The 18,847-nt window shown below is 37.2% G+C and overlaps 1 protein-coding gene and 1 pseudogene across 2 annotated transcripts; one reads left to right on the top strand and one right to left on the bottom strand.

Annotated features, from left to right (window-relative positions):
• The first annotated feature begins 3,756 nt into the window (after positions 1 to 3,756).
• On the top strand, positions 3,757 to 4,791 carry LOC120147972 (annotated as a pseudogene).
• A 748-nt stretch (positions 4,792 to 5,539) lies between these two features.
• Positions 5,540 to 18,561, bottom strand: LOC120147970 (protein S-acyltransferase 24-like). Of its 2 annotated transcripts, none has more exons than XM_039161184.1 (13): positions 18,163 to 18,556; positions 17,683 to 17,823; positions 16,498 to 16,610; positions 15,647 to 15,726; positions 15,386 to 15,549; positions 14,571 to 14,709; positions 14,368 to 14,467; positions 14,031 to 14,088; positions 13,773 to 13,850; positions 13,587 to 13,685; positions 6,569 to 6,647; positions 6,317 to 6,465; positions 5,540 to 6,144 (listed from the first exon to the last, which is right to left on the bottom strand). In XM_039161184.1, exons 1-13 carry the CDS (start codon positions 18,448 to 18,450, stop codon positions 5,746 to 5,748), a joined length of 1,887 nt encoding a protein of 628 aa, XP_039017115.1. In that variant the 5' UTR covers positions 18,451 to 18,556; the 3' UTR covers positions 5,540 to 5,745. The 2 variants fall into 2 exon arrangements, with proteins under 2 accessions (XP_039017115.1, XP_039017116.1); XM_039161185.1 differs by having other exon boundaries at positions 5,969 to 6,144; positions 6,569 to 6,663; positions 18,163 to 18,561.
• Positions 18,562 to 18,847: the final 286 nt, after the last annotated feature.

The raw sequence follows: 18,847 nt of genomic DNA, 5'->3' as shown, positions 1-18,847 counted from the left end.
GATATTCTCAACATATACAATGTTGCCATTTTGAAACCTGCAAGTTTTCAAGAGGCAAGAAAATTTATTGAATGACAAGAAGCAATAAAGGAAGAAATACGGATGATATCCAAGAATAACACTTTGGAATTTATGTACAACCCAAAAATAAAGAAGGTGATTGGAGTGAAATGAGTGTATAGAGTCAAATTAAATACGGATGGCTCTATCAACAAACATAAGGCCAGATTTGTAGTTAAAGGGTATTTCTAAGACTTTTGTGTCAATTTTACAAAGATATTTGAACCTGTGGCCAGATTTGATACCATTAGATTATTGATTGCTTTGGTTGCTCATAGGTCACCAATTAGGTGTAAAATTAGCCTTCTTAAATGGATATCTATAAGAGGAGATTTTTATTTAGCAATCTGAAGGATTTATGGAGGAAGGTTGTGATGATAAGGTGTATCTTCTCAAAAAGGTATTGTATGGTTTAAAGTAGGCTCATAGAGCCTGGTACAGCAAAATTGAAGAGTATTTAACAAGGGTGGAGTCTGTCAAAAGCTGCACTGAAGCAACTCTTTATGTGAAATAAGAAAAAGGTGAAATAATTGTTATTTCTTTGTATGTTGATGACTTGTTGGTTACTGGAAGCAATCAAATGTTGATTCATCAATTCAAGGAGGAGATGAAAAAAGTTTTGAGATGAATGATTTGCGAAAAATATCGTATTTTTTTGTAGAAAATTTTGCAGCTTCAGCAAAGAATTTTCACATGCCAAAGAAAATATGTAGTTGAAGTTCTAAAGAAATTTAAAATGAAGAATTGCAAGATGGTGAATACTCCAGCTGTGCAAGGTGAAAGCTCAGCAAAAATGATCAAGTAAGGAAGACTAATGCATGTCAATACAAGAGTCTTATTGGGGCCTATATTTGTCTGCTACCAGACCTAATATTATGTATGCAACAAGCTTACTTTCCAAGTTCATTCACAGTCCAAGTGAAGTCCATTATAGAGATGCAAAAAGGGTATTGACATATGTAAAAGGAACAACAGGTTTTGGTGTTTTATATGCAAGAAATGTATATATAAACCTAGTTGGATTTACTAATAGTGATTGGACAGTTTCATCTGATGACATGTGAAGCACTTCTGGTTATTGTTTTTTTATTGGTTCAGGCATGATTTGTTGGGGTTCTAAGAAGCAAGAGACTGTGGCACAATCCACAGCAGAACCAGAATATGTAGTTGATGCATATGCTATCAACCAGAATATGAGCTCCATAGAAAAGCCTATTTGGATTTCTTGAGGGTTCAGCCTGAGGAAATCATCAAAAGTTAGCATCATAATAAACAACTTTATTGTAAATTAAACTCTTTTTCTTAGCCTTGCCATTCTTATCTTAGTATATATTTATTAAGGTTGAAATTGACTTTTAATTTTTGTGTTTTGAGCTTCCCGTGGTGTGTAAGTTTCTGCTGTGTTTCTTGAACCCCCTAATATCAATCAATAAAATATTGACAAAAAAAGGCACCGACGTTTCTAAACTTTCTCAAAGAAAAAACTAATGTGGTCCTCATCCTACCTTTTAAATCGATGTGGCCCTCCAATTTAAAAAAAACCCAATGTAACTCTTTGACTGACATTCAGTTAATTCTTACTGTAATAAATTAGGTAAATTACAACATTCATCATTCAACTATTTTCTTCTCTTCTAATTTGGAAGAAAACGGTCTAAGGATCAATATTGAAAAGATAGAGTATTTATGTTCAAACTTCAGTGGGAACTAAAACGATGAAGATGTAGAAGTATGCATAAAAGGACACGTTATCCCTTCAAAGGAATGTTTCAAGTACCTAGGGTCTATGATACATAAAGATGGGGGTGTAGATGATGACGTTACACATCGTATAAAGGCGGGATGGCTAAAGTGGAGGGTTGCTACTAGAGTTTTGTGTGACAAGAAGGTGCCTCTAAAACTTAAGGAAAAATTTTATAGAAAGGGAATAAGACCAGCGCTGCTGTATGGATCAGAATGTTGGGCAATCAAGAAGGATCACGTAAGGAGGATGGAGGCCGCCGAAATGAGAATGCTTCGATGGGCATGTGGTAGGACTCTGTGGGACATGACACCAAACTTTGCTATTAGGATGTCCTTGGGGGTGGTGTCTGTATCCGAAAAATTGAGGGAGGGAAGACTACAGTGGTTTGGGCATGTCCTTAGGTGACAACCGTCGGATGCGGTCAGGAGGGTAGAGTCGATTACAGTCGACGGTGACAGGAGGAGAGGACGACCAAGGCGGAAGTGGGAAGACTGCTTGAGATCTGATTTGAAGGATTTAGCCATTACGGAGGACATGACCTCTGATAGGAAAGTATGAAGACTTAAGACCAGGGTAGTCGAGTAGTGCGGGTCACAGACATAGGGTGTAACATCTTTGTCTTCTTTTTAAATGACTTTGTAATAATTTCCATGACTTCTACTTTATATACGTTTCTGTCATTAGAATTTATGAAGGCTTAGAACTAGGGTAGCGGAGTAGAGTTGCCTTAGTTTAGGTTTTCACCCATTTAACTTTATTCCTTCTTGTAGCTTGCTATCGTTGACTATTGTGTATCATTCTCTTCAGGTTTCCTCTTTTTTAAATTTAGTCGGGTCTTACGTTCCTGTCTATATGCCAGAGATTTTTATGCAGGGATTGATTTCCAGAGATTAATTCCGATTACAGACGCGTATATGAAGACTGTTCAACTATGTATTTATTTATTTACTTATACATGCATTGCATTTTATCTTTCTTTTTAATTTCCTGACTGCTGGAGGTCTTCCATGGAAGCTACTCTCAATTCTGGCGTTAGGGGTAGCCTACTACCCTACCTCCCCCTTATCCCATTGCATATGGGAATAGGGTTTTGTTGTTGTTTGTAATTTTAAAAACTCTACAGACTTCAGGGACTAAGGATGTAGTTAACCCAACCCACATCATATCCCCAGTAGCGTTCTTCCTCTTCTTCTGCAATCTCCCAATTTCACCGCTGCGTTTTCAATTTCATTGATAAAAAAATAGGATGAGAATTTTTTTTTAGAGACCTCGGGTGCCTTTTTGTTTAAAATATTTTATTTTTAAAGTATATACCTTATTAATGAAGAGTTTGATTAAATTAGATATCACTAAATAATACTAGCTCGATTGGAAAAGTATTAAAAATTGATTTATAAAATATTTTATTAAATTTCGCGTCATTTAATTACACATTATATTTTAGTACAAAACATGCACCACCACATTGGCTATTAAATTATCACTGGAATCGTTCACACTATAATTTGATGCGAACTTCTTCTAGTTTCAACAGGTACATTCCGAAATGGAATTTTAACTAAAAAAATCCTTGCTTTTCTCGGACGCCGCTCTTGTGATGGCTTCTCATTTTTTTTCCCAAATACTTAACAGACAGTAGGCTTAATTTTCATAAAATTCTAAAGACCTTAACTAAGACCTGTAATTTGTTCGTGGCTGCTCAGCTTCAATATTTCCTCAGCAATCAACTCCACTCATAAATGCATACAACTAACTTGTTCCAATTTCTTGGCATGTAAGATAAGCTTGGACCAAGTCTAGGAAGACAAGTTTCCTTCTTTCATTCACCAAAACTCGTCATCCTTATGGGTTTTAAGGGTTTTGTATGATGTTTCTCTCCCCTCGATCACTCTATAAATACCAGCTTGATCTCTTCATATGAAATCCACAGCTTAGACGTAAAACACATTAGTTTATAGCAGCAAAAAATGAGGTTTTTAGTTCTGATGATTGTGGTCGTTTCGGCCTCTGCATTGAGGGCGATGTTGGTTCGCTAATCAGCCAAGAGATGTTCAATGATATGTTAAAGCATCGTAATGATGCAAACTGCCCCGGCAACGGTTTCTATACATACGATGCTTTCGTTGCCGCTGCCAACTCCTTCGGTGCTTTCGGGACCACCGGCGATGTTGATACTCAGAAAAGAGAAATTGCTGCCTTCTTGGCTCAAACTTCCCATGAAACTACAGGTGGGTGGCCAACTGCACCTGACGGTCCATACGCGTGGGGATATTGCTACGTTCAGGAACAGGGAAACCCTGGTGATTACTGTGCTCAAAATCAACAATGGCCTTGTGCCCCTGGTAAAAACAAATTTGGCCGTGGTCCTATCCAAATCTCATAGTGAGTGTCCTCTTTTTCAATATAAATTGATGGATTCAAATTCAATCATTTTATTATATTGAAAGTTCATTGACCATGACTTTGTGCAGCAACTACAACTACGGTCCAGCAGGAAAGGAAATAAACGCTGATCTTCTTAATGACCCCGATTTGGTAGCGAATGACCCGACCATTTCTTTCAAGACCGGTCTTTGGTTCTGGATGACACCACAATCACCAAAACCTTCATGTCACGATGTCATCACCGGCCAATGGAAGCCGTCTGCCGATGACACGGCTGCCGGTCGGGTCCCGGGATATGGGGTCATCACCAACATCATCAATGGTGGCATCGAATGTGGGAAAGGATCCAACCCTCAAGTTGAGGACCGAATCGGGTTTTACAAGAGGTACTGTGACATACTTCAAGTGAGCTATGGCGACAATCTTGACTGCAACAATCAGAGGCCTTTTGCTTAATTATGCACTTCAACCCACACACAAACATATATATAATGGCACCTACAAATCAAATTATATTTTAAATAATCGTGCTATGTATTACTACTATTTATAGATGTATTTTCTCCGAAGCTGGAATAATATCAATATTCAATATAGAAATATTAATTTTGTGTGTGTTAATGCTCTTTGTTTTATGTAATTTTTAATTTATAGTTATACATTTTACTACAAAAAGACTTTAAAAGAGTACTAATTAACGGAACTTGTATTAAAATATCAAGTTGTTCAATGTACAGATTATTCCAAATTAATAAAAAAAAGTTTATTATTTTAAATTTTAATGCAAAATTTAAAATAAAAAAGTTAAACTATAGTGATGGTCCCTTATAATTTTTATTCCTCCGATTTTGATAATCGGTTAAGAAAAAGAGTGGTTTTGATCCTCTACATTATCGATATGTTCAATTTTAATCGTTTAACTGTTAACTCTTGTTAACTCATTAACGAAAGTTTGCGTTTGACAATTAAAAAAAGTAAAAGTTCCATATATCTTCTTCTTTTGTTAATGGGTTAACTCCCATTAAGAGGAGTTAACAATCGACCGACTAAAACCGAATGGACCAATAACATAAAAGACTAAAATCATTTTTTTAATCAACGATTGAAAAACATAAAAAATCACCCATATAATTTACCCATAAAAAATTAATGTAAGCTTTAACTTTCGTATATGAGAGAAATTTATGTTTAGTTTGGTGACAAAACTTGTTTGATTCCACCACCATACACGATGTCCAATATGTAACAAAAATTGTAGTTACGTTGTTCCCAAGTAAACAAAAACTTATCAATATATACTAATCATTGTTTTGTGAATTTTCATGCTATGGTGATGGGAACTATTTGCAGTACGCGGTTTAACCAGGACTTTCAATAGCACATTGCAAAATCTAACAGCAGATACCAAAACAATACACAATTACACTAATGAGAAGGAAAGGACTGCACATCCATAACCTTTGAACAAAAGAAAAAAACGAAGCAAACCCCCTAGATTAACAAAACAAAAGCTGAAATTGGATGTATGCTTAGAATACAATGCAAATCAGTTCTACTCATACTTGATAAGCACAACTCCTTCCACTACCAATACCCGATCCCAAACTCCTGCTCTCGGCTTCCGACTTGCTGTGGTTACTATGGCTGCACTGGGAAGAATGAACATGTCCATGATGTGCACTGCTAGAATTCACATTTATGGCAATATGGCCATTTCGGTTGGCAAGACTATGCAAATCACCATTATCACTGGGCATTTGGACCATCCCAATACCTTCAGAATGTGCTGAATCTTCACTAGCCTGTATGTCTTCGTTGTAGCCTTTGATCAGTAAATCTGAGCAGTTCTTCCGGCATCCGTGATCATATGGGTTCCTAAACCGACCACCAGCACCCCTTAGGTAGCTATACCGCGTGACATTTGCCATCTCATTTGTTGTTATATTGCGAGATATCTATAGCGAGAAAAGTACAAAATGAGTTTCTGGAAGGAGTGAACAAATCGAGTATTTGATCCCCTGTTTCTCAAATCATTCTTGTTCAATACAAATGAGCTGGATATATATGACATTCTATAAAACCAGAAAAGGTATTTCGAAATTTGATTACAAAATCTCAAAGCCATACCTGAGAAGCTTGTACAACAGTCAATGCAGCCACACCAAAGAAGAGGAAAAAAATCACAATCAAAAAGGAAATAGCACCAATATGATGAGAAACAGAATAGCTCATCCATGAGAAAAATGAAGAAGGGGCCGATGGATCCTGCACAATTCCTGCATACAACAAGAAAATATGTGGAGGTAGGACAATCAGCACGGAAAAATATTTGCTACATTCGGAAAGTAGTTTGAACTTGGAACTGATTAAAAGACATACTTGCAATAGTAACTCCACAAGTAATCAACATCGCCGAAACTTCTAAAACAAGGAAAAGAAAAAAGTCCCGTTTGTTTTTCTGCATCACAAGATACCTAAACGAAATTAATCAACAGATACAATCACTACTCATCAAATAACAAAACGATATCCTCCTTGTACATTATTTTTTTATAGGAATAGGAGGCCTCATAAATACCTCCCTCTTAGTTGGCTCTTGTGAAAGAGGCAACTAGCGGAAGGAGGAAAAGAGTGCCTCATTTTATTAATAACCCATAATTACATAAGATACAGCTTACATAATAAACTTCCCTAGATAAAATACATAACACTACAACAACAGAACACAACACCTCAACCAATCCCCTCTTTTGCTAGCTTGTCTGCTTCCCAATTACAACTCCTTGGAATCCAATTAATAATAAAACCCCTAGCAGATACATAGGCCCCAATTTCCTCAACCAAAGAACTAAAAAACGTTGGGGCAGAAATAGGTATCAAGATCCAATCCACTGCTTTCTTGCAATCACTCTCAAGGATAAGTCTTCCCTTCATTGCCCACTCCGATGAAAGAAATACATCAATTCCCTGCTTAATAGTTTTTAACTCAGCAAACATAGGAAGACCAGGTCCCACAGCCATAGAGAAAGAGGTTAAAATAGAGCTGTTGGAATCTTTCAAAACTCCTCCAATTCCTCCCTGCAGCCCATCCCCTGTCACCGCCCCATCAACATTGAATTTAAAGAAATCATGAAGGGGCGGAGACCAACAAATAACCTTCTTCTTCTTAGATAGCTTAGTATGGATTATGTCCGCAAGCAATGGATCCCCTATTAATAAATCAGCCTGAATATTAACAAGAGGGAATTTAGCTAAAAACCATTTAGGCAGCCTAAATCTGGTTATAAAGAACAGAGATGAGCTATCAAAATTCCAGTTTTCAAATACCACCGAATTCCTCGCTTTCCATAGTGACCAAAAAACTACTCCAGGGATAAACTTCCAGATGATAGAGTACTCCCTAATATAAGACCAAGAACAAAGTAGTGAAGCAGGATCTTGGGGCAAAACTGTATAAATATCCCAAAACTTTATGAATCTATTCCACAGCTCCATTGCAACCGAACAAGATACAAAAAGATGTTGAATTGATTCCTCAAAATTATGACATAATGGGCACTGGACATTTTCCAGATTAACTCTCTCTCTTCTTAAGTTCTACTCTAACAGCCACTTTCCTATGAGAAATCTGCCATAGGAAAGTTTCCACTCTAGGAGGTACCAAACTAGACCAAACCCACTTCTTCCACTGAAAAGTATCTCCATTTCTGCTTGAAAGAGCCATTCTGCATGACTTAAACGAGAACAAACCATCACCATTCCCAGACCACCCAAGGAAATCATCTACTGATTCAGACAGACGAATATTATCAATCAAAAGCATTAATGACATCCACTGATCCAATTCCCAGCCACATAAGTTCCTCCTTAACTGAATATTCCAAACCCAACCATTATTTTCAAAGCACCCAAAATCTGCCACTTTTCCTTTTTTATTGTTCGATAGAGCAAATATCCTAGGGAACTGACTCTTTAAGGAAGAGTCATTGACCCAAACATCATTCCAAAATTCAATTGATCTACCATTCCCACTTGAATCTTCGAATTGGACCTCAAACACTCCTCTATCTGATCCTCTTTCTCATAATTATTCAAAATACCCCTCCAAATCCAAGAGTCTATAGGAGAAACGGCATTGCATATTGATAAGGATAAATTACTGACATTAAGCTTGCAACACAGTAATTTTTTCCAACGAGCTTCTTTCTCGTTTGCATACTTCCAGACCCATTTCCCTAGCAATACTCTGTTAACCAATCTCAGGTCCAAGATTCTCAAGTCACCCTCGTCATAAGGTTGACACACCATATTCCAATTTATCCAATGGATCCGTTTCTTGGCTTGTCCTTCACCCCAAAGAAATCTAGCCATTATAGAGTTTAGTTTCTAATTTACCTTCAACGGTAATTTAAAGATAGAAAGGTAGAAAATAGGTAAAGAAGACAGCACCGATTTCACCAACACCACCCTCCCAGCCATCGATAAAGAGTAAACTTTCCAACCTGCTAGCCTACTGTACACTTTCTGCAGAACTGGCTCCCACAATACTTCTGAATTTTTTATTGCACCTATTGGTAAACCAAGATAAGTCATGGGAAAAGAACCCACCCCACAACCTGCTTCGGATGCCCAGTCTTTCACAATGTCCTCTTCCAAATTAACTCCAAACAGTTTACTCTTAGACAAATTAAGGTGAAGCCCTGAAATTAGACTAAACACCCTCAAAACTCTCCTTATATTGAGAATTTGAGTTGAAGAATCTCTGTAGAATAAAATAAGATCGTCTGCAAACTGTAAATGAGTCAAATTAAATGGATTATCCTCCTTACCGATATTAAACCCTTCAAAAAGACCTATATTCGTAGCCTTACACAGCATTAAATTCAAGAGTTCCCCAACTATGTTAAACAACAAAGGGGACAAACTACAGCCTTACCTCAACCCCTTGCCCATCTGAAATTCTGTTGTTGGAGAACCATTAACGAGAACTGAAATTGAAGCAGAAGAAATACATTACCGAATCCAAGAAATCCATTTCTCCCCAAACCCCATGATCTTCAATAATCTCAAAATAATTGGACATTCGACTAAGTCATAAGCTCTACGAAAATCAATCTTGAAGATAACTCCTTTCCTTCTTTTTTTCCTCCAAAAGTCTATGGATTCATTGCCCATAAAAGCACAATCAAGCAGCTGCCTACCATGGATAAATGCAAACTGAGAGGGTCTAATAAGATCCTTAATAACTGAAACCAGCATTTTCGATAAGATTCTGGAAATAATTTTGTATAAGGTACCAACTAGGCTAATTGGTCTATAATCTTCAATACCTTCTGGATTAAGTCTCTTGGGAATCAATGTAATAAAAGCATGATTGACCCCATGCTCCCAACTCCTCCCTCTATGAAAATCATTAACAAACTTCATAAGATGATCCTTCAAGAAAGGCCAGAATTTCTTAAAAAAGCCCATCGTTAAACCATCTGGACCCGGGGCTTTGGCACTGTCCGAGTGAAAAACTGCTTCCCACACTTCTTGTTCTGAAAATTTGACCTCCAGACCATTCTTCTGCTCCTCTGTTAATTTCATGAAATTGAAAATTGATTTATTCCACCTCTAATGTATCTTTAGAATTGTAATTCTTCTTAAAATAATCATAAACAAAGGCCTTCAACTGATCCGGGTCTGAACACTCTTCATCAGCAACTTTCAATGATGAAATAGAATTTATTCTGTTTCTATTCATTGTTGTTAAGTGAAAAAACCTCGTGTTCCTATCCCCATCCTTGCTCCATTTCAATCTTGATCTCTGTAGCCAAATACTCTCTTCTCTTCTGTGCAGCTTCCACAATTCGTGTCTAGACATTATCAGCATATCCCTTTCTTGCATTGAAATTCCACCGTTTTGTAGCTTCAGTTCCAAACCATTAATCTTACCTTCTAATTCCGAAATCCCTTCAGATATCCCACTTAAATTCCTATTAGGCCACTTCTTGATCTGCTGTTTTGTTCCTCGAAGTAAAGAAAACAGACCCCTTCTACCATTATCCATCATAGGACAAAGACTTTTCAACCAATCCAGCAAACCCGTCTTCCTCTAACAGGTAACTGTAAAATCTAAAAGGCTTCGGTCCCCAATTGTTGCATTCTTCTGCTAACACTACCGGATTGTGATCCGAGAGGGATTTGGGTAGCATTTTCTGTATCACTTTTGGAAATTTGTTAAGGAAAGAACTGCTAATTATAAACCTGTCAAGCCTTACCCAAGTGGGATAATCTCTATTGTTGCACCAAGTAAATCTTCCACCAACTAACTGAAGATCCATAAGATTAGTGTGTTGTACAAAGGATCTAAACAAATCCATGCAATGCCAATTTTGAGATACTCCACATTTCTCCTCGGTATCTAAATATGCATTAAAATCTCCCCCTATACAAACTGGCTGATTTAGACCTTGAACAAAGCACAACAATTCCCTGAAAAACTCCTCTTTATCCGCCTCTACTGATGGACCATATACATTTATGATAACACACTCAAAGTTAAGCAACTTGAACTTCCCTGACAACGCCATGAATCTGTTCTGGATATGTTCTGTTGTGACCTCAAAAATGTTTTCATCCCACATAAGTAACTATCCACCAGCCGAGCCCTCGGCAGGATTAAAGCTACCACCTTTCAAAAGATTACCCCCTAACTTCCTCCATAGACCTGAATGGCAAACATGCAGCTTTGTCTCCTATAGTAAAAGAATAATCGGCTTCTCTCTATTAACAAGTCTGACCACTGCTCTAGTTTTTTCTTTTCTTCCTAGACCCCTAACGTTTCATGATATTATTTTAATCTTTCACATTAGAAATAACTGTCATACATACCAACACAAACCAAAAACAATCATACTCCCTGGGAAGACCCCTTTATCTCCATCTTAAATATCTCTTCCTCTAATAGATGCTGACCCCCTTTAAAAGTAATTCCCAACAAATCGCAGATCTCTCTAGTTGCAGCAGCTTCGTTCCTAGCTTTAACTGAAAGTTGAGAAGACTGAGATGACTCCCTATCTTGATCCACCGAATCCCTGACCATCCTTCTAACAACCCTTCTATAAACTCTGTTATAAACACTGATAGCCATTTCACTATCTGAGCACACACTCCCTGAGCGATGAGGAACTATTCTCAATATCCTCTGATTCATCTTCTTTTTGGTAGGGAGTATCCTCTGATTCTTAAGACTTTTAGATCGAGAACTACACTTCACATGATTGATAACTGGAACTGAGTGATCCTCCTTTGCTAAAATTTGATCCACCCTCATCAGTTTTGATGTACTTCCCTCGTGATTCTCATAATTCCTGATCCTTACACTTGGAATTGATACACTTCCCTCATTTAGACTGCAATACTTATCCTCCATAACCTTCTTCATCTTCTTTAGTCCATCCACTTGATCATCTGACCTTATATCCCTTTCTGCATACTTATGGGTCTGAAAGCTACATACATGATCTCCATCCAGACACCTCTGGCCAGCAGACTGAACTATCTCCAATTCGACACCCTGTTCACTTAGAACCACTTCCATCTCCCCCTGCATATTCTCCTTAATCACCACAGCCTCTCCCTCGTCAACAACATTCAAGGAAATTTCAGAGCAGGAATTGGGCTGTAGAATAAACCTTTTCCCAACCCATTTTATATTGTAAGCAGGCCCATTAGGAATCAGTTTCTTAATTGGAGAACCAACTACCTCATTATCCTCTAACTGACCAAAGTCAACCTGATCATTTGAACCCCTCAATCCCAGGCCCACATGACTTCCCATCTGGTTAATCCTATTTTCCAAGAAACCTCACAGCCTACAATTTGAATTTTCTGCTGTTGACTTACCCTATGGGACTTGTCCCCCACAAACTGCATTCACACCACTGTTCTGCCCATTATTCAGCCAAGATATGACTTTGAATGTACCATCGCCTGAGAACTCATCCTCATCTGCTTCCAAAGAAGGACATCTCCCAACCCCTTCCCTAGACAAGACATAACCACTGTTACATTTTTTTGAAATTTTCTCCACCATCTTCCTCCCCGCTTCTTCTGGTTTTTTCAAAACAGAACCCATCGAAATCTTAACTTTGAAGGATCTGCCATAAGAACCAATCGTAACCGTCTCAGGTACATCATAAGGACTTTCCACCCTTAGCAAAACTTTCGCCACCGACAGGTCCGATCTGGTCACTGATTCCTCCTTAAAACAAATAAAATCACCCCACTTCCCAGAAAGTTTCTTCACGAATGACTCATTCCAACATAACAAAGGCAATCCATACAACTCTATTTGACAAAGAGCCATCGGAACTCCATCCTTATTCAATACTGGTGCCAACCAGTCTAAGCACAAGAGCAACTCTTTCTTCTTATTCATCCATACGTGAGAGAACTCCTCAACTGAATTGAATGTAATGATGCACGCATTCCATACGTACCCCCATCTCGCAATCTGAACTTCTACCCCCTCCATCTCCAAAGCTTCCTTTAACGAAATGAGATCAAAAGAAGGTTTCATTATCCCTGTTAATGATCTCTTCACCCATTCTGAGTTGTCTGATGGAATATGCATCTCCCAAATGTTCCTCACAGCAGGAGCATTCTTCTTAACACCTTCCAAGTTACATTCAGAAATTACTACATCCTTATATGATCTGCCGTCTCTCATACCTCTACCCGACTCAAACTTCCTTCCAGTATTTGAAATATCCCTTCCCCCTGACTTGATCTCCACCATTCTCTTCCCCTTATCCTCTTCCCTCCTCTTATCCTTCTGATACATAGCAACCCCAACAGAAATTCTCTTCCCATCAAACCACTTTCCATTCACAAACTGGATTGCTTTCTTCCTACTTTCCTCCTCAGCAAATTGGACAAAAGCAAACGTCGAGGACTTGTAATTATATTTATCTAAAAATCTTGGAATGAAAATTCTCAGAATCTGACCACAAGGACTAAAAAAATCCCTTAACACACGTCTAGAGACCCTTTTACTAAGATTATCAATGAACACAGTCCATTCCTCCACAGAAGAAATGGATTTTTTCGAATTTTCTCTAATTCTCTCTCTTCCTAGCGCACTCATTCTCTCCTTTTGTAACTACTCTCCTTTTATATCCTCCTTGAACATGAAATTAACATATAAGCATAATTGTAACCAACATGCAATCACACATCATTCATATTTGTCTATTGATTTGAAAGAGACTCGGGTATAAGAGGTTTTGATTGCCTTAACTTTATTTTCTAATTGAAGTACAGGATCTTTAAAGTACAAAAGCTGAAATGTTAAATTTATGGGGGGGGATAAAATAAACAAAAAACATTAAACTCATCAACAATAAAGCACCTTGCCAACACAATTTGATACCCAAGGGCAATGATGGTCAAATTGCTCAACACAACGATCACAAGTGGAGCAGTGTTTTGCACGAAGAGGCCTGACAATCTGATAATCGTTTTAAATAACATAGCAAAACAATCAGAAATTATCAAATGAGTAACGTAAACAATAAAGGGTAGATTAGGTGAGCACCTTGCATGTCGCACAAAGTTGAGACCAATTTCCAGCTAGCAAAGAAGGATTATTCGTCTCGATCTTCAATAATGGTTCCTAGCAGAATACATAGGAGAAATATGTTACATAGAGGGAAACTACATCAATTGTCTAAAAGAAAAGATACATTTAGGATATAAAGAAACAATATAGGACTGACAACAATTACATTTCAAGAGGAAAAGAAAACAAATAAAACAAAACCAGTTGGGCTTTGTAAGGAAAACCCAAACACACATCATCTTTCATAGTCTGAGGATCATGGACATTTGGCTTGAGGTAACCAGGATCCTTGCTGCAAAGAAAAATAAAATGACAAAACAACTAGTTAAGTAAGCTCCCCTCAATGAATCTCAATACTAGCAAATACATGCAATGATCCAGACTAATAGCACAGCTACACATGAGCATGATATACACCTAGTCCCACTTCAATTTTGATAATGCATCTCGCATGATCTTACGGATTCAGACACTTCCCCTGTAAATCTCAGAGTTCAAACCAAATGCATTCAGTGCTGCAATGACCTAACAGACTTTCTGAAATTAGAAATGACCGCATAACAGAATATACCTGGTACACCGATAAAACATAACCAAACCAGTAGATGCTAGGATAACACCAAACCATGCCAGAAGGCTAAACCCAACTGTCAAATTTGGCAGATTGGAATCTGCAGCAAATGTCCAAAAAGCAAGTTAGTAGGTCATAAAGAGACAGACACGGGTAATCTCTTATGGATCAATTAACTTTCATGAAGAGATCAAAAGCCGTACTCATTATGACAGAGTTAATATAGGTCGCCAGTAGTAGCAAGATAATGCACCAAAGAAGTGGTGCAAGTCTTAATCTTATCAATCGTCCAAAACGGTTGTTGCCATCACATCGTTTTTCAAGAATCCTTCTAGCATTTCCCTGCAGTACCAGATGTACAAAAAACATTAATAGGTGGGATGTAATTCAGCTGATTTCACAAGCATGTCATCTTAATGATACAGAACAGTTAGAACACAAATTAAGCCACTTATAGAGTAATTTTACAGCCTTAATTGAAACAGCTAAAAATACCAATCAAAATTAAAGATGATGGCATCCTAATATAATATGTCCATACTCCATAGTGAAGTCACAAATTTTCAAATGCCACTCCCATGTTGCACATATACAAGGAAAGATAAAAGGTTTCACTATTTAAGAACAAAATTACTATTACTTGAGAAATCCCAGCTTCATAAACCTTAATGCAGCAGAAAGGTGAGGAAAATGCTTTGAGTTTGCAAATGCATAAGGAATCAATCATTTCAAGATGCTCCCCGAAATTTAAATGAATACGAAACACATGTTGGACATTTATGTAATATTTTATTAATTATCTTCTGTTGGTATTCTTGTCAGTAGTTCACCTGAAAATATACGTGTGGGCAGAAGAAGAAGCCAGAAATGTCTTTCATTCAGAAGAGGGCATTTATCAGTCATCACTAACAAGAAAGAGATGGAATGTGCAATATTGAAAAGAAAAACAAATAAATATCCAAAGAACAATTCACCAAAGAATAATTATTAACGAAGAAAAAAATGTTACGGCACCTACAAGGAAAAAAGCAACTTGTCTGTGATTTTTATCAGAAGCAAGCTGTACAGGTGTAAGGCCACTATTATCAGTGACCAACAAGTGCTCCATCTTACCCGCCTGTACTAAGACTGTGCAAGCTTCTAGATTACCCCTAATAGCAGCCCAGTGGAGAGGAGTGCAACCTGATGTAAAGATGAAATAGTTAACAGGGCAGAACACCAGATAAACCGAATGAAATTCCCTAGAATGACACTTTAAACCTGAGAATAAAAAAATTACCCTCCTTGTCCTGACGCCCTCTATGTGCATCAAGAAATAAAAGAAGACGTATGGAATCAGTAAAACCTTTATAAGCGGCCCTGGTGTTGTCCATATTGAGAGGAAGTTAGAATAAAACAACAGGCCTCATAATTTTAAACCTCATCACACAATCAAGCAAATTCTAGGGAAAAATAAAGTAATCGGAATATGAAAGAAAACTTGTTAAATTTAATAGCTCAAAGAGAGATTTCAGTGAAGGAAAGTTGAACACAACTAAAATGAAATTACCTAAGTAGGTTAAATTCTTATCATAAAATTGTAAGTAAAGATTTACAAAAGTAGAGCACTCTGTAGGAGCATGTCACTATCATCACTAGGCAACCTGAATTCACAAAATTGAAATCCGTTTTATAATTTTTTATATAATAAATAAACAAGCACACACACATCCACACACAAACTAGGTGTTTCAAGAGTAGTCTTACTCACCAGCAACTAAATAAAACAATAATTTATTGAGTACCAAAAAAATGTTCATTACTGAATAAAAGGAAATCTGGAATAGCAAAGTAATCAAAGGAAGATAACAAAGCTAAGCTAATGCTAGATGAGGAAAATAATCAACCCTCTCAAATATGAAACAAAAAATGCACATATTTAGATACAAAAGAAATTAGCAGCACCTCAGTGACTTACCCTAGAGCATCAGTATGCAAATTCCTCAAATGTTGGACAAGGAAAATTATCAACCCTCTCAATTATCACACAGAAATGCACATATTTAGATACAAAGAAAATTAGCACCATAGTGCCTTATCCTAAACCATCAAATAAATAAGGGTAAGATGCATGTAGAACTACTCAAGTACCAGTGTAAAGGGCTTCGCCCGTCATTATCAGGAGTATCAGGATCAACATTCCATTTCGAAACAACATGATAGAGAAAAGAAGTCTGACCATATTGGGCAGCAACATGTGTTGTCTGCATCAAATTTCAAAACTAAGTATGCATCCGTCAGGGGATAGAAATAAAAGCAAGAAATATATCAATTTAGTTATTAACCCACAATTAAATTGTAAAGGACAAAATACATAAAGTTTGAGCATTAAATTAAGAAATAGAAACCCAACTTCATGTTCTAGACTTCTAGATAAATAAACTTTCAAAAAGACAAAAAGGAAAAATAGTAAGTTCATCAGCAAAAGCAGCGGACAATTGTATAAAATTGCGTGTGATGATAGCAGGAGGAGAATTTTAGGGGGAAAAGGTTAGGAAAATATAATGGGGGTTCGGTATGTTAGCAAGCCAGAGCAAATAAGAAAGACAGCATGAAATGCTATGCTTTGAGGCAGTCCTTGAAGTGCCATACAAATAGGAGAATATGGGAGTAAAATCATCTCCAGCAACATATATAAAGTTAACTAAATTGCTCTGCAAAAAACATATCATCTTTAAGCCTCATAATATCAACATGATTTACTTGTCTTACAGAAACCATAAGTTGATGAGTTATCATGCCCCTAAAAATACATATAAAGAATATCCATGCATATATCGACCAACTTCAAGCGGAGGAAGAATATTTAAAACAGTTACCCGAAACAAGAATTTATACATGATCATTGTCCCAAATCCATAGTGGAAGACCATACCAGGGATTTAAATTGCGGTTGTGGCTGCGTTTTCAGTCGCGTTGTGTTTATCACGGTTGCAGATATAACAGATGCTATTGCAGAGATCGTGAACGTGATTTTTTTTTTTCTAAATGAGTTTATTTAAAAAAAACTGTTTTTAAAAAAAAATGAAATAGAGTAAAAATAACAGCATAGAGGTTTGCTATTGTTGCGATTGGCCGCAATCCTCTAAATTGCGGCCGCGATCTACCGTTGTTGGTGTGATTCCGCTTTCACACCGCTATTTTCCGCGATAGCGATATCGGACACAGCCGCGACCACGATACCGCTATCCGACGGCTATTTGAATCCCTGGACCATACTAATTTTTTTAATAAGAAAAATTATAGTACAATGCACCACATTGAAGAAAAGTTAACCTGGTAACCATAGATATCAGCTGCGTCCACCCGAGCACCCTCTTGGAGTAAAACCTCAGCAACTTGTATTGCACCACGGACGGCACTCCAGTGCAAGGCTGTCTGTCCATTATGATCCACCGCATGCACGTCTCCACCATGCTAGCGTATCAAGACAACCCAAAATCTACTCAGTCAAACTGGATTTATTCAATATAACTTCAAGAGTAACATGTCACGACTAAAACTTAAAATTCAATCAATTTAAAAATCATTCGCATATCTCAAAAGCATGTATTCCCAAAAATGCAGTTCACTGAGCACATTAAAACCCAATTCAATGTTTAAAAGAAAGCAAAATATCATAAATTAGATACCAAATAAACCCAGTTCAATGAATCCAATAAACTCCAAAACTCAAAATTTCACAACCCAGTTGCAAATTGCAACTTGGATAAAGAAGGCAATTCAGCGAATCCATCAAAATAAACGAATAAAAACCTCGATGATGTACTGAGCAGCGGCGGTTCTATTATTCAAAGAAGCCCATTGGAGGGCATAGTAACCAAGGCCATCAGGCTCGGAAAGAGAGAAGCCCTCGAACTCAACCAACCTATGGAGTTTCTCCAAATTCCCATAAGCAGCAGCGGTGTATACATCATTCTTCAAGCCCTCATCATCTCCAACAACCCCATGATTCCCTCCCCCGTATTCATTTCCTTTCGCTACAGAGTCACCCAATTGCTTCAGATGTACATCCTCCTCCACCGCGTCGATCTCCAACGACATCTCTCAAAAACCCAACAATCCCGAGAAAAAAACCAAAATTACAATATTCTTTTTTTCTTTTCAATGATCCGGGGTTGACTTTCATGTCCAATAATTGGTTTTCAAATAAAAAAATTGATTCGATTTGAGGTGTACATCGGGGGTGACCTATAATAAAAATCTAAGAAAATTTAAATTTTTTTTTGTAAAAAATATAAAATTATAAAATAATTTATAAATAAAATACAAGTTTAGAAAATTATTTATATATTATATACAGAATTAAAGTCATATAAGTTTCAGACTTAATATATAAAAAATCAAATGTGACCTACATGTCTCGTAATTACATATTATACCGTACTCTACAAGCAAAGCCGAAGGAATCCCATAACTGAAGTTGATAGCTACACTGGAT

This window comes from Hibiscus syriacus, unplaced genomic scaffold, assembly GCF_006381635.1.
Source record: "Hibiscus syriacus cultivar Baekdansim isolate YM2019G1 unplaced genomic scaffold, ASM638163v2 tig00110945_pilon, whole genome shotgun sequence".
In the NCBI taxonomy this organism is placed as follows: Eukaryota; Viridiplantae; Streptophyta; class Magnoliopsida; order Malvales; family Malvaceae; genus Hibiscus; species Hibiscus syriacus.
Note: the sequence above shows the minus strand (reverse complement) of the source record. Positions and strands in the feature narration are given on the sequence as shown.